At 42.2% G+C, this 17,073-nt stretch overlaps 1 protein-coding gene across 4 annotated transcripts in view; it reads left to right on the forward strand.

Moving 5' to 3' along the window:
* Positions 1 to 17,073, forward strand: part of PIK3C2B (phosphatidylinositol-4-phosphate 3-kinase catalytic subunit type 2 beta) — a 129,884-nt gene that overhangs the window by 111,761 nt on the left and 1,050 nt on the right. For all 4 annotated transcript variants that reach the window (XM_056558098.1, XM_056558096.1, XM_056558097.1 and 1 more), the window contains exons 29-32: positions 5,416 to 5,533; positions 9,882 to 9,963; positions 10,350 to 10,456; positions 16,609 to 16,734. In XM_056558098.1, coding sequence (XP_056414073.1) covers positions 5,416 to 5,533; positions 9,882 to 9,963; positions 10,350 to 10,456; positions 16,609 to 16,734 — 433 coding nt within the window. The remainder of the gene's footprint in view (positions 1 to 5,415; positions 5,534 to 9,881; positions 9,964 to 10,349; positions 10,457 to 16,608; positions 16,735 to 17,073) is intronic.

A 17,073-nucleotide genomic window follows, 5' to 3' on the forward strand; every position in this document is an offset into this window, starting at 1 on the left:
AGTCTCTTCCTATTTAAACAACATGATGGCAATAGATTAGATAGCATTTTATGCCATTGAAATGTCAACCTTCATTTTAGAATTTTCTGTTTCCTGATTGAAAGATACAGGACAAAAGTGGCTGTAGACACAGATGAGGAAGTAATCATTTAAAGCTAACATATGTTTAAAACAGATTGTGTAAAAAAGAAACAAATCTAACTTATACAAGATGTGATATGGCACTTGGCTAATGACACAGGGGCATACACAAACAGTAGGGGGCCAATGTGCAAGAATTTGGAAAAATGGTATGTCTCTGAGTTTACCTGACTGACACTAGTTGTCACAGTATATAACCTGAATAAAGCATATTTATGAAGTCATAGCAAACTTCCAGTTTGGAGCACAGCTTTGAAGTCATTGCAACAGTTCTAAATGAAACACATCTCTGGTGTCACAGCAACTTACCTGATAGTTGAGATGTTGAAGCACTTACCTGACAGAAACACACTTGCGATGTCACAACAGCATGGCTGTCTTCAATTCTCCTCTGATTTTGGCTCTTTAACACTTTGATCACCATGGTCAAGAGTGACTGTTGCGTGATCAAAGGGAAGTCCACTCTCTAGTCTCCAAGTTTCTCAGTGATGTGATTGAGGACTGGGGAACACCTGTACAATCAGCCCTAGTGAAAGTAATATCTTATTGACATTTAAAAATGTTATAACATTAATAAAGAAACAGAAAGTAAGCAAAAAAAATAATTCACGGTCACCTTTATGGATCTAACAAAAGAATTACAGCAGCACACTGTTAGCGCTAAGCTATATGTAATATAACACTTTTTTCAATGCAGCACTGCTAGAGAGAAAAATAAAGGTTCTTAGCTTACCATTTGGCCAAATATTGTGTACCATCCCACCACGATAAGGCAACCTCAGTTGGGATGGACCCTATGCTATAGATATGCCTCTCTTGGGCTAGCACTCAGCCTACAATTTTAGAGCATGTAAGATCCAGATATTCCCTACATAAAAAACACCTGGTGGAATGGGTGGAGTGCACGAAGATAGAGTAAGCCACTCCCTCCACATATGTAACATAAAAAGCCAAAAGATGGTCAGCACATCCTACACAACTATTATACTTATCAAGTACACAGGTGCAAGCTGCTGCAGCTGAACTACAAGTACAAACAAAAGAATGACAGCAGCACACTGCTAGCACTAAGATATATGTGTAATATAACACCTTTTTTTTTATAACAATTTCTGTTTAATTTATTATTCTACCCCACAAAAAATGTTTTAAATGTTTTTCAGTACATTATATGATAGATCACATAAAAAATATAGAACTTTTCAAGCCAAAAACGAGGCCTCTGCTCATATGGTTATGTTGACCTAAAAATAAAAATGATGGCTCTTGAAAGGCGAGGATGGAACTGAGTGCTCTGTAACTATCAGTGTGCTACAAACTTTATGTATTTTATGACCTATTTCTTTTAAACCTGCTGGCTTACACAGAAGCATGGCTTCAACAATCTAATATTGCTGTTCTAACATAACATAATAGTCTCCAAATAAAGCCGACTGTGCCATACAGTGTAGGGACAGGGCACCAGTTGACTGTTCCGTTATACATTACCAGTGAAAATAACACAACACAGATCTATACGAGAAGATGCTCCAGAATTATTTCATAGAAAATGCAATTATTTACTAAACAGACAGTAGGAAAGGTCACAACTCCTATTTAAAGGGTATGGGTCACTCAAATTTTTTTTCCACTTAGCTATTGAACACTGCTGGCAAATGATCTGTACAGAACAGGAAGTGACAGTTTATTATTTAACTTAGTGGTCAGAATTAAAACTGCAAGGCTGAAAATTGAAAATTAGAAAAAATATTTTTTTACGTTCTAAAAAAAAAAAAAAAAGGGAAAAAGTGATTAAGATGAGAGCTGGGCGGTATGACCAAAAATGTGTATCAAGGTATTTTTGTAAGTTATGGCGGTTCCACGGTATTTAACAGTACTCCCCCCCCCCCCCCCCCAATCATGTGACCCGTGGGGGCTGCTTCTCCGCCCACTCCCGCCTTATCAGCCCAGCGCTGTGCTGTCCCCCACACCGGGGAACTAATCTCACCCACGAGCGCTGCTTCTCTCCCCCCAAATAATTATTAGCCGCTGCGCTGTACTGTACTATCCTGTGCCCGGGCTGCAAAAATAAATTAAATAAACTTTAACTCCCCTTCCGACGTTCCCCGTTACGTTATTGGCCTCATGGTCCCTCCGCTGCGGTCCTGGGGATGGAAACGTCACAGAACAGTCAGCCGATCACCGGCCACAGCGATGTCCCGGCTCCTTAGATGACAGTGGGCTCAGCCTATCACTGGCCGAGGCGGGACATTGTTGCGGCCGGTGATAGGCTGACGGCTCTGTGACATTCCCATCCCCAGAACCGCAGCGGAAGGACCGGGAGGCCGGTAATGGGAACGTCAGAAGGTGAGTTAAAGTTTATTTTGTTTATTTTTGCAGCCCGGGCACTGGATAGTACAGTACAGCGCAGCGGCTGATAATTATTTGTGGTGGGGGGGGGCTGGAGAGAAGCAGCGCTCGCCGGTGACATATGATTAGTTCATATGATGTGGGGGACAGTGCAGCGCTGAGAATTCTTTGGGGGGGGGAGGAGAGAAGCAGAACAGCGCCCGCGTGTCACATATGATTAGTTCCCCGATGTTGGGACAGCCGCTGCGGCTGATAATTCATTCACTGAAGGGGGGGGGGAGGGGCCCCCCAGTATTGCGGTATGGGAAAAATTCATATCGTGCAGGAAAAAAATTTTGGTATTCGGTATGAACTGGTATACCGCCGAGCACTAATTAAAATAAAAGTCAATTTAGAGGGGTATTCTTGGATTTAAAATTTTTTATACATTGCAGAGGGTTAGCTTAAAATAAAATTTTATTTACCAAACCCACCCCCCTCCTACAACATTAGTTGTGGCTTCTTCTGATCTCCATTGTGCGTCTCCCTTTTCTGCTTTAGAGACAACGTGCCATAGCAGGACCTGACTGCTCAGCCAATCATTGGTCGCCACTACTGTGGTTTGAATTACTAACAAGTCTGTTCCTCTGCAATGTCTGATTTTGTCTGTACAAGCACCCTGTATTGTAATATGTTGCCTAATTTGTTATCACTATATGTATATATCTGTATAAATATAAAAAATATTTTTTTATTTATTTATGGTCATTATTATAAAGTCCTTTCCTAATGTTAACTTTCTGTATTCTGTCTTCTTAGGGTGCGTTCACACGGCCATTTGCCCCCGTTCCGTTTAAAAAAACATTTTTAATCCGTAATCAGCCACCTACAGACTCCTGCAGCCAGGACTAGTACTACTCCCATCATGGAACAGATTTGTTTCCATGGTGTTAGTAGTAGTTCCTGGCTGCAGGAATCTGCCGGCAACTGGGGAGGCTACATTAGTGCTTGTACTACTACCCCATCATGGAACAGACTCTGCTCCATGATGGGGGTAGTAGTACAGGGGCTGAGGGATTGATCGCACCGGGTCTCACTTCTGAGACCCGATCCGATCAGAAGTTATTAAGCAGGGGAGCGGGCGGCATGACCGCAACCCTACAATCATTGATGTATTTTACTTTCATTTCTAAATTCCCTGCGGGGAGCTCTGAATCGCCTGTACCGAGGAGCCAATCAGGGCTCCCTGCAGGGATTTTTAAAATGGACAATGTATATTAAAAACACTGTAGGGGGCAAGATATATAGTGCTGTATATCTAGCCCCCCAGTGCATTTATAAAGATATAACCCCCACCAGCGCAAAAATATATACCCCCGCAGTATGTATATATATATATATATATATATATGTGTGTAACCCCCCGCCAGCGCATTTATAATGTAACCCCCGCCTGCGCCTTTATAATTATATACCCCCCGCCGACGCAATTATCTATATATACCCCCCCGCCAGCACAATTTATGTGACCCCCCCCCCCCCCCGCTGGCGCATATGTCATTACTGCAGCGAATTGTATTAATAGTATTTTACTGGCAGAGCATCGCACCAGCCGCTGCCGGCGCGATGCTGCTGATAGAATACTATTCATACATCGCGCTGCAGCCTGCAGGGGCATATTATATAGAAGTGCTGTGGGGGCAGATAATACTATATATCTGGCACCCACAGCACTTCTATATTATATGCCCCTGCAGGCTGCAGCGCGATGTATGAATAGTATTCTATCAGCAGCATCGCGCCGGAAGCGGCTGGTGTGATGCTCTGCGAGTAAAATGCTATTCATACAATGCGCTGCAGTAATGACATATGCGCCAGCGGGGGGGGGGGGGGGTCACAAAAATGCGCTGGCGGGGCATATATATTGATAATTGCGCTGGCGGGGGGTATATAATTATAAAGGCGCAGGCGGGGGTTACATTATAAATGCGCTGGCGGGGGGTCACACACACACATATATATATATATATATATATATATATATATATATATATATATATATATACCGCGAGGGTATATATTTTTGCGCTGGCGGGGGTATCTTTATAAATGCGCTGGGGGGCTAGATATATAGCGCTATATATCTTGCCCCCCCCCTCAGCGCTTTTAATATACATTGTCCATTTTAAAAATCCCTGCAGGGAGCTCCTCGGTACGGGCCATTCAGAGCTCCCCGCGGGGAATTTAAAAATGAAAGTAAAATACATCGGCGATCGCAGGGTTGCAGACCATGCCGCCCATTCCCCTGCTTAATAACTTCTGATCGGATCGGGTCTCAGAAGTGAGACCCGGTGCGATCAATCCCTCAGCCCTTGTACTACAACCCCCATCATGGAACAGAGTCTGATCCATGATGGGGGTTGTAGTACAAACCCTATTGTAGTCCCCCCCCAGCCACCGGCAGACTCCCGCAGCTGGGGAATTACTACTCCCATCATGGAACAGACTTGTTTCCATGATGAGAGTAGTAGTAGTCCCACAACACTGTAGGAGTCTGCTGATGGCACCTCTTCTGAGCATGCTCAGATGTAATTACTGATATTTTAAATCCGGGTGCAAACGGATGACATTAAAGGTTCATCCATTTGCCATAGACTTCAATGTTTAAATTCTGATCTCCGTGTTTTCTTCCGTTTTTTTTCACGGAAGAAAAAATACTGCATGTGCCGTTTTTTTCTTCCATGAAAAAAACGGAAATGAGTGCAAAGGGGTGCACACAGATGTAAACGGATTGTAAAAAAAATCCCATTGACATGAATGGGATTTTTTTTAAACCGTTTTTAATACGTTTATAATCTGCAAAAACGAAGCTGAAACAGGGATAAAAAAATGGGGGCAAACGGCCGTGTGAACGCACCCTTAACTGGTTTTCCTTCTTGTTCTCAGTTTCCCAAGTCGCTTTGTTATTGGTCGTTCGCGTGGAGAGGCAGCAGCAGAGCGCCGTAAAGATGACTTGAATGCATATATTTGGCACTTGATCCATGCCCCTCCTCAAGTGGCTGAGGTAAGATCAGGTTTTCTGAAATTGACTTCTCATATCAGGCTTTTTCTTCCCCATATGCATTACCTTACATTTATCAGTGTTGAACCTCATCTGCCACTTCCCAGCCCAAACTTCCAACCTATCCAGATCCATTTGTAACAGTGCACTGTCCTCTATTGTGTTTACTGCTTTACAGAGTTTAGTATCATCTGCAAAGATTGTTACTTTACTATTCAACTCCTCTACAAGGTCATTAATAAATATATTAAATAGGACAGGACCCAAGACTGACCCCTGTGGTACCCCACTAGTAACAGTCACCCAATCAGAATAAGTACCATTAATAACCACCCTCTGTTTCCTATCACTGAGCCAGTTACTTACCCACTTGCACACATTCTCCCCCAGCCTCATCTTTCTCATTTTATGCACCAACCTTTTACGTGGCACCGTATCAAATGCATTGGAAAAATCCATATATACAACATCCAGCGATTGCCCTGGTCCGGTCTGGAGCTCACCTCCTCATAAAAGCTGATCAGGTTAGTTTGACAGGACCGATCTCTTATAAAGCCATGCTGATATGGTGCCATGCATTTATTTTTATCAAGATACTCCAAAATAGCATCCTTTTAGAAAACCCTCAAATAATTTACATACAACAGAGGTTAAACTAACAGGTCTATAATTCCCGGGGTCACCTTTTGATCCCTTTTTAAATATTGGTACCACATTTGCCATGCGCCAGTCCTGGGGAACAGTCCCTGTTACTATATAGTCCCTGAATATTAAAAATAGGGGTCTGTCTATTACATTACTTAATTTCTTTAGAACACGGGGCAGAATGCCATCTGGACCTGGCGATTTGTCTATTTTGATTTTTTGTAGGCGGCACTGTACTTTTTCCTGGGTTAGACAGGTGACCTGTATTGGGGAGTTTACCTTATCTTGCTGTATTTCACCTGGCATTTCATTTTCCTCGGTGAATACAGTGGAGAAGAATTTGTTTAATATATTTGCATTTTCCTGATCCCCGTTTAAAAAATGATGAGGAAGAAATTATAAAGGGCCCACACTTTCATTTTTGATCTTTTTGCTATTTTTATATATATATATATATATATATATATATATATATATATATATATATATATAAAGAACATTTTGGGATTAGTTTTACTCTTTGGCAATGAGTCTTTCTGTCTCAATTTTTGCGGGTTTTTATCAGTTTATTTTCATTTTTCTGTTTTTGCTTTTTAATGCTTCTTCACTGCCATCCTGTTTTAGTTGTTTAAATGCTTTATTTTTGTCATTTATTGCCCCCTTAACATTTTTGTTCATCCATATTGGTTTTCTTTTATTTCTGACCCTTTTATTCCTATAAGGTATATACATCTTACAATGAGAATTTAAGAAATGGGACATTATCCCATTTTATATTGTTAAGGGCTTCTCTGAGTTGATCGAACTTTGCCTTCCTAAAGTTAATTGTTTTTGTGGCCCCTCGAGAGATTCCCTTATTGAAGAACAAGCTATAATGTATTATATTATGATCACTATTTCCTAGGTATTCTTCTACTTGGACATTAGTTACTCTGTCAGGTCTGTTGGTAAATATTAAGTCCAGTAGGGCAGTGTTTCCCAACACAGTCCTCAAGGCACACCAACAGTCCAGGATTTTAATTTTTCCCTGTTCTATTCCAATGGAGTAACTGAAAAAACCCGGAATGTTGGTGTGCCTTGAGGACTGGGTTGGGAAACACTGCAGTAGGGTGCCCCCTCTGGTCGGGCCCTGCACCATTTGGGACAGATAATTGTCTTTAGCTATAGTATTTGCGGGGGTCCCGCCGCCAGGACCCCATGATCTCCGCAAGGCACCGGCATTCTAAACAAACGCTGGATTCTGGCAGCAGTGGTAGTTGTCACATCACGCCACGCCCCCTCCATGCATGTCTGTGGTCAGACATCATATCCCCTATCCTTTGGATTAGATGTCTAGCGGTGGAGTACCTCTTTAAATAATGTGGCAACTATCAGATCCTACTAATGCTGGATTAAAGCAATGTCTCTGTAGTTGCTCTTTATATGTAGAAAGAGATTTCAGCTCACCTACCATTAGAGCAAGCGCATCGATACACACTGGCCATGTGCAAGACACATCAAAAAAGATGATCCAGCGCTCAATTAAACACAGCCCATTTGGGCCTTGAGGACACAACCAAGTTCAAATATTTTTTTTTTTCCTGCATGCCTTTTATGAGGCATAAATCTTTTATTTTTCTATTCACAGAGCCATATGAGGGTTTGTTTTTTGCACAACCAATTGTACTTTGAAATGGCTCCTTTCATTTTATCATAAATTGTATGGCACAACGAAAAATAAATATTTGTGGGGGGGGGATTAAAGCCATGTTTTCTACTTTTGGGGGGTTTCGTTTTTTTGCAGTTCACTTTACAATTAAATTGACATGTTCTCTTTATTATGTGGATCAATAAGATTTGAATGATACCCATCTTTACTTATCTGTATACATATGAGGGCTCATTTTTGCTAAATTATCTGTAGTTTTTATCAGTACCACTTTTGCATATGTGTTACTTTTTGATCACTTTTTATTCCATTTTATTCCAAAAATCAGCAACTTTGGACTTTTTTTTTGTTTTAAATATTTACACCGTTCACCATATGGGATCTCTAACATTATATTTTAATAGTTTAGAAATTCCATGATACCAGATGTGTTTATACATTTTTTGGAAATACATTTTTTGTAAAATGGGGAAAAAGGGGTAATTTTATTTTATTGTGGGAGGGGCTTATTTATATATATTTTTTAAACATTGTAAAAAATATATATTTTTTAAATCTATTGATTTCTATTATTGTTTAGTGCTATACATTAGCATAGCACTGGTCATTAATATTGGAGATTTACTTGTACAGCCTGCCAGAAGGCAAACTGTACAGGGGGATCCCTGAAGAGAGGCATGAAGTTGGTGAGGGGACCCCCCCACAATCATGCTGCTAGTGTTCTCATGAATGTATACAAGAACCACAACTACATTAGTTGCCACAATCTGTATTGATCACGGAATCTAAAGGGATAATGGTGGCCATCAGCATGATCTTTGATGTCCACTATTAGCAGTGAGGCAGCTCCTGTGCTCACTTTATGTTCATGACAGAAATGTATTTCATAGACTATGACATACATTTATGTGCATTAAGTCCCAGGGCACGATGAAGTACATTTACATCATTGGCCCTCTAGAGGTTAAAAATAATACATACACATTGGTGCCACAAACACTCACGACCCCTGGACGTGTTTAGAGCACACACCCTTAAAATGCGTCCAGGGGTCGTGACTGTTTGTAACATTGGTGTGATGTATTGTTTTAAAGTTTGTAAAATAAGGATTAATTTTAATGTGTGCAAGATCATCTACTTTTTTTCTTGAAATAGCTCTTTTTATATCTTGAAATGTTTTGTAAAGTGCTCCATTGTTGTGGTGTCTTAAAAACAAGTTAAGGCTGGGTGCAAACCCGCACTGGAGGCTTCATTGGGTGCCCCTGTCCCAGGTTCTATCCACAAATTAGTGCAGCATGCTGCAATGAAATGCCAGAAACCCGATGGACCCTATTAAAGTTAGTGGGGGTCTGTTAGTTGCCATTGGTGTCAGGTATGATACAGATGTACCAGTGTCAATTTTCCCATTGTTCTTCTCCAATGGAGGACAATGGCAGAAACAATGCTGGTCTGAACCCAGCTTTAACTGTTTAGTCTTTGAGGCATTTACCATGATATTGAACTCCCATGAGAAGTACATTACTTCTACACAAGAAATTTAAGTAAAGGTTTATAGGATGTTTGAACAAGTTACTTTGAACACTTGTCTGTACTGGTTGGGCTTTCCTTATAGTCTTTCTAACCAAGAACCAGATTTACCATTGGCCACAGAGCTGCTTTATTTGCAGTTGGCACTTTCTTTGCACATCAGCAATGAGAATTTTTTTTACATTTGTTTTTATGGCAGATCAGTAGGGACTTCAGCACTTGTGATGAAGGACTTTTATCCAGTATGCTGTCTTACCTGTTTTGACTAACCAATATTGCAAATCACAACTATTTCCACAGTAAACATTATATTATGAGAGTTACACAGTATGTTTTCAGTCTGCAGCTTGCATCACTTTCAACCTTTAGGGATTGTATCTGGAAAAGTGGTTGATGTAAAGAGTAAATGTATCAACTTAAGCCGCAATCCACATAACACTGCCCTGAAGTGATTGTTTTAAATGTGGCTTTTATTAATTTAATAGTTTTATGGCTTTTGTGTTCACAACCAACTTTGTCTTTCTTCTACAGTGTGACCTGGTTTATACCTTTTTTCACTCTCTACCTCGTGATGAAAAGAATGTGGGCAATGCGGTAACACAGAGACCATCAGGTAAAATGCTTTTCTACAAGGCTGATTTTACTTGTATCCCCTCATTGTTACACCAACACCATAGTACTGAATTTACACACATGCAGGTAATTGAATGTCATGGTCTTGGGAGCTGCACCTGTGTGATCACTGCAGATGCCCCAGATCAGAGAAACTGATTCTGGCTGTTGAACCTCTTAGATTAAATGGCCAATAGTGAATGACAGATGGAGAATAAATTGCCAGCCCATTGGAACGGTCACAGTTGCCGGTAGTGCAGTCTGCGCGGATTTACACCGGGGGCTAGGCCTGTTATTAGTTTACTGGAAAGGTGTAATGTTGCTTATTGGGATAAAAATATTTGAAAGCTATTTAATAAATAAATCTTTTAATCTTTGTGTTTTCAGATGCAACATGGGCTGTTCCAGTGGGTAAAGTTGGAGGGGAAGTCAAACTTTCGATATCTTATAAAAACGACCAGCTGTTCATTATGGTGATGCATATCCGTAGTCTGGTAAATATACACATTATTCATAATTGATCACATATATATATATATATATATATATATATATATATAGATCATTGCATGGGTAGCAAACCATGAGTTGGAATATCATGACCTTTTTTCTTTTATACATTTTTACAGCATTATTAGTGATACATATTAACAATACAACTGTATCACAGAATAGGTGTCACTAATCAGGTCACAGATATACTAACTAGTCTAAACTTCAAGGGCTACAGAGAGGTGAATGTGGTTCTACTAGTAACTGCTGAGACTTTACCTATAAAATGGCTTCTGTAATTGGGAATACATAAAAATTGGGCATTTTGTGTAAAAGCAGCACTTGTCAGCTTCTACTCTTACGCAGACAGGAAATGCCAAGGATAGGTGTTATCTGATTCTAGTGCCTTGTATAATATTCCGGGGGGCGCGGGGCATCTAGATATGTTTTAAAGTCTAAAATACAAACCCTGCTATGGTAAAAAGCAAAGGGTTATATACTTACCGTATATACTTGAGTATAAACAGTTTTTCAGCACGATTTTTTGTGCTGAAAACGCCCCCCTCGGCTTATACTCGAGTGAACACTCCGCCTGTCAATCCCTTCTCAGTGGTCTTCAACCTGCGGACCTCCAGATGTTGCAAAACTACAACTCCCAGCATGCCCGGACAGCCATTGGCTGTCCGGGCATGCTGGGAGTTGTAGTTTTGAAACCTCTGGAGGTCCGTAGGTTGAAGACCACTGCGGCCTTCGTCATCATCCAGACCCCCCCTTTAGTTTTCTACTCACCTCCCCTCGGTGGGAAGGGTGAGCTGGTCTGGGCCGTCTCTGCTGCAGGGACCGTCCGGAGGGGGGAGGGTTAGTCGTTACGGGCTTTCAATCTTCACCGGGGAGGCCTCTTCTCCGGGCCTGCCCCGGACTAGTGACATTGCCTTGTTGACGATGCACAGGGACATTCTTTCGCATCCTCCCAGGCGGTGATGATGAAAGGGGGGGGGGAAGATGACGGGGGTCAGGATGATGACAAAGGCCGCAGTGGTCTTCAACCTGCGGACCTCCAGAGGTTTCAAAACTGCAACTCCCAGCATGCCCGGACAGTCGATGACTGAAGGGATTGACAGGCGGTGATGATGATGACAGGGGTCTGGATGATGACGGGGGTCTGGATGATGACAGGGGGGATGATGTATTTCCCACCCTAGGCTTATAGCCGAGTCAATAACTTTTCCTGGGTTTTTTGGGTGAAATTAGGGGTCTCGGCTTATATTCGGGTCGGCTTATACTCGAGTATATACGGTAGTATTGTACAAATGGTAAATCACAAAGTTCCTGAGAAAAAGGTGTTAATGCAAAAGAAAAAAAGCGACAAGTACTCTTTAAGATAATGACATAGTGTGAATTGCCTAGAAACCTTTTAATATAACTATACTATCATTGTAACCATTTCTTCCACTATTATGCAGCATATCTGTGGTTTCAGCCTCCATTTGTTATATAAAAATAGGGCAGATGAATAGGATGCGTCATGCATATATAGTCCCCTGTGATTATACTGCTGTTGCTTTTTAGTTGCACAGCCAGGTAAATTACATCAGCTACTTTGCTATGAGGATTGCACTGTGATGACATCATATAGCGTTAAGAAAAGGCAACTCACTGGGGTACGGCCAATACCGGTGAGGCAGAATGTGTGAACCTGTGTTGCAACATTTTGATTGTATTATCAAGTTTCAAATGACCAGTATCAGGGGAATGAAACAGAGCACCTGTATAAGAAAGAACAATAACAAAAAGCCCAATGCAACAACAGTGCTGGTGATACAGAGAATGCACATAAAAAAAAAAAAAGGTTAAAGCGTACCTATCATATCACAGAAAAAAAAGTCATATGTTACTCAGTACCTCAGCCTGACCATGTGCATATAACTTTTATGTGTCTAGCTTCTGTATTTCTTTTAAAATCAGGTTATATCAGATCACACTGAATTTCCATCTTCTCACAGGCAGGGGGTGTGTCCCTCTTTTGCCCTCACTGTGTGTCACTGAGCTGTCAGCCAATCACTGCACTCTGCTCTGTAACCCTTTCCCCTCTGGTTTTATACTGCACTTGTTACAAAGAGAGGAAGAAGGATTACTGGAGTTTGCCTGCTGTTCTCCTTATACACTATGTAGTAGAGCCCTGTGTGGGATTGGTTTTCGGTCCTGTTCCAGCCCGCTCCCAATTATTTTTGGTCCAATCCCTTCCGCTAACATAAGAATGTACAGATTCTATGGTGCAATGCTCTGCACATACTCCTTATGTATAACAGTGTGTGTAGTACACACACTGCTATATATGGGGGATATGTGCAGAGCATTGCACCCTAGTGTATGTACAGATGTGAATAGCAGTGACTGTGCAGACGCAGAGGCCCTGGGTCACTGACCGATGCAATGCTCTGCACATACCCCCACCTGTATAGGAATATACACTAGACACACTGCTATACACATGGTGGGTATGTGCAGATTGCAGAGCATTGCACCCTAGGGTTGTAGAAGATGCTAGGGTGCAATGCTCTGCGGTTCACTTACCCCCCCCATGTGAATAGCAGTGCAGACAGAGGCCCTGCTGGGAGAATCACTGAGGGATGCAGTCACTTACATACCCAGCCGGGGCCGCAGCACAGCGCACTGTGTGTGTGAATTGTGAGTAACATTGGTGGCAGCTCTGACCTACCAGGCCGGCAGGAGTACAGAATAGACTATTCTCCAGGGCAGGCTGAGCAAGCCACAAAATGTCGGTGTGGTGGCCGCAGGGGGAGGAGACAGGACTGGGAGGAGCACTGTGAGACAGTCACTGAGTTGGACTTATATTGGGGCTGCCATGGTGGTGCAGGATATTGCGGGATTTGTGCCTGACCGCCCACAGCTGCCTTCTGACCGCCTGCACATTTAAGTTGGGTCCTGCGGAATTCCAATCCCAATGCAGGCCTCTACTATGCAGTAAAGCTAAATGACAAGCAATATGGCTGTCAACATGTATGTTATCCAGCTTGCCCATGCTTACTACTGGGATGATACTGTAACAAACCCCCTCCTCATGTAATCTCCTTAATACTGGGGTAACACAATGTATCAAACCCCCTCCTCATATAATCTCATTACTACTGGGACTGGGGGGGATACACTGTAACAAACCCCCTCCTCATGTAATCTCCTTAACACTGGGGTAACACACTGTAACAAACCCCCTCCTCATATAATCTCATTACTACTGTGGTGACACACTGTAACAAACCCCCCTCCTCATGTAATCTGTTAGTGTGTCTCCCCAGTCCCAGTAGTAATGAGATTACATGGGGAGGGAGTTTGTTAAAGTGTGCCCCCCAGTCCCAGTAGTAATGAAACTCCCTCCCCATGTAATCTCCTTAATACTGGGGTAACACACGGTAACAAACCCCCTCCTCATATAATCTCATTACTACAGGGGTGACACACTGTAACAAACCCCCTCCTCATGTAATCTCATTACTACTGGGAATGGGGGGGACACACTGTAACAAACTCCCTCCCAATGTAATCATATTACTACTGGGGTGACACACTGTAACAAACCTCCTCCTCATGAAATCTCCTTAATACTGGGGTGATACACTGTAACAAACTCCCTCCCCATGCAATCTCCTTAATACTGGGGTAACACACTGTAACAAACCCCCTCCTCATATAATCTCATTACTACTGGGGTGACACACTGTAATAAACCCCCACCTCATGTAATCTCATTACTACTGGGATTGGGGGGACACACTGTAACAAACTCCCTCCCCATGTAATCTTATTACTACTGGGGCTGGGGGGACACACTGTAACGAACTCCGTCCCCATGTAATCATATTACTACTGGGGTGACACACTGTAACAAACCTCCGCCTCATGTAATCTCCTTAATACTGGGGTGACACACTGTAACAAACCCCCTCCATATGTAATCTCATTACTACTGGGATTGAGGGGACACACTGTAACAAACCTCCTCCCCATGTAATCTCATTACTACAGGGGTGACACACTGATAACACACAGTAACGCCCCTTTCTCATGCCATCTCCTTACTACTGGGCTGGCACACTGCAACAAACCTCCTCCCCATCTCCTTACTACTGGTGTACATGTTGCTGTATGAGGGTGAACATGCTGTCACACTTGCACCTTCTTCTCCTCTACGCTATGGATGGAATTCTGCACTGAATCACTCTCCTTCTTGATGCAATGCTGCTGAGAGCTGGGAAGGTGGGAGGGGGGTGTGGCCTCCTCTCAGCCAATCACAGAAGCTACCACACTGCCTGCTCTCCTCTGCTCTCTGTGTGTTGGAGAGCCTCACACAGGGAGCGCACACAGGCTTGTAAAGCCTCCCCCTCACTTCCTGTATTCTGACGCTGATGTTGCTAACCTCGGAAAGATCATAGTAACAGGTGGGGGACATTTTATGAGGACCTCTAGTTGCCACTTTTATAGGAGCAAATAGTATTAGAGAGATACTTATTTTCTATGGCTCTATTGTGTTTAAAAATATAGTTTTGGTGATAGTGGCCATTTAAAGGGGTACTCTGCCTGTCGACATCTTATCCCCTATCCAAGGATAGGGGATAAGATGTCTGATCACAGTGGTCCCGCGCAGACCCCCGCGATCTCTCCTGCAGCCCCCTTAGTCATCAGCTTTCCAGAGCTACGTTTGCTCCGTGGCTGATGGCTGACGATACAGGGACTGGAGGTTCGTGACATCATGGCCCCGCGCCTAACTCGTGACTTGCCACGCCCCTCCCATAGACTGGCATTAAGGGGCGGGGCGTGATGTCACGAGGGGCGGAGCCATGACATCACGAACTGCTGGCCCCTGTCATCAGCCATGGAGCAAACTTAGGCTGCAGGAGAGATCGTGGGGTCCCCAGCAGCGGGACCCCTGCGATCAGACATCTTATCCCCTATCCTTGGATAGGGAATAAGATGTCTATGGACTGAGTACCCCTTTAAGCATTGTATTGTTACTAGGTTAAGAGTGATTCAACCCTTTCCTTTCTCCAACTCATATTAATATGTGATTGCTGGCCTCAAGACATATCAGCCTCAAGACATATCAGTTTTACCTGCAGTCATACATTGCGGCAAACTGCCATGCCAGAAAAGAGATGTATGCTGCTGCTATGTTGGCTCAATGATGATACCTTGACTGGATATAGTTGTTACAAACTCTTAGCTGTGAGCAGCATTAGATCTGTACTGGGTTAACATTTATATTTGTAAAAAAAAATCTGTTTGAGGCTATGTGCACGCAAACAGTATTTTAAGTCTGAAAAAAGTCTAATTTTACTGGCAAAATGAGTCTCTGTTTTCCAATATTTCTTCTGCCTTCTTTTGAACAGTTCTTTCAGACATTTGCCTTTTTTTTGCTACAACAAATGCTATTATGCAATATGCAAACCAGCTATTTTTTTATGATGTCACGAACATTTAAACAACCTTTTACATGTCTTATAGACCTGTCAAATGTTTTGATCGGTTGAGGTCAGGATGCTGAGACCCCCACTGATCGCTAAAACAAGCAGGGAGAGGTGCTAAGCTAAGCACATTTCTCTCCTTGCTGCAGGAGATGGATTCTACAGAAAGTCAATGGGGGAGATTTATCAAAACCTTGTCCAGAGGAAAAGTTGCTGAGTTGCCCATTGCAACCAATCAGCTCGCTTCTTTCATTTTGCAGAGGCCTTTGCAAAAATAAAAGAAGAGATCTGATTGGTTGCTATGGGCAACTCAGCAACTTTTCCTCTGGACAGGTTTTAATAAATCTCCCCCTATGAGCTTGTTTTCTGCAGCAGGGAGACAGATGGTGAGAGAAGCGCGTGAATAAGCTTTTCTCTCGGCTTGTTCTAGCGAGTGGTGGGGGTATGAGCACCCAGACCCGACCAATCAAAACTTGGACTTGTCTTTTACATTTGGATAATATAAGAATGATTTATCTCCTTAGTTTCCTGCTTTATCACACATGATTTTATATATATATATATATATATATATATATATATATATATATATATATATATATATATATGAATAATTACAAAATGTTTATTCAGAAGTCAATACCTGGTTATTTTTCTCTAATTTCTTTGAGCAGCCCCTTCAGGATAACAATGAGCCAAATCCATATGTGAAGATTTACCTGTTACCGGATCCACAAAAGACAACAAAGAGGAAAACTAAAGTGGCAAAGAAAACATGCAACCCAACCTATAATGAAATGGTAAGTGTTTGCATAGATGTGTCTACAAGCCTATTCTCTGCTCTGTTTCACTGAAGATAAGATTGGAATAAGGCTAAAGTTAGGCTTGATCATTCTCTAGTCCAAGTTGACTGTCGGGCACCCTTGTGTCTGTTGTTTTTTTCTGCCTGTTTTTTCCCTACCCATATGGTGATGCAAAGCCAGAGTTGTCTAGAATCTAGTTAATCCTTCTACATTGCATTAAAGTGGGATTTCGGGCAAAACCTTTTTATTGGGTAAAGAATATAGTTTAAAAAGTTATACTAGTGCTCAATTTAGTGTATTTGCCTATTTTCCCTGGTTACTGAGATATCTGCTCCA

This window comes from Hyla sarda, chromosome 2 (genome assembly GCF_029499605.1).
Source record: "Hyla sarda isolate aHylSar1 chromosome 2, aHylSar1.hap1, whole genome shotgun sequence".
In the NCBI taxonomy this organism is placed as follows: domain Eukaryota; kingdom Metazoa; phylum Chordata; class Amphibia; order Anura; family Hylidae; genus Hyla; species Hyla sarda.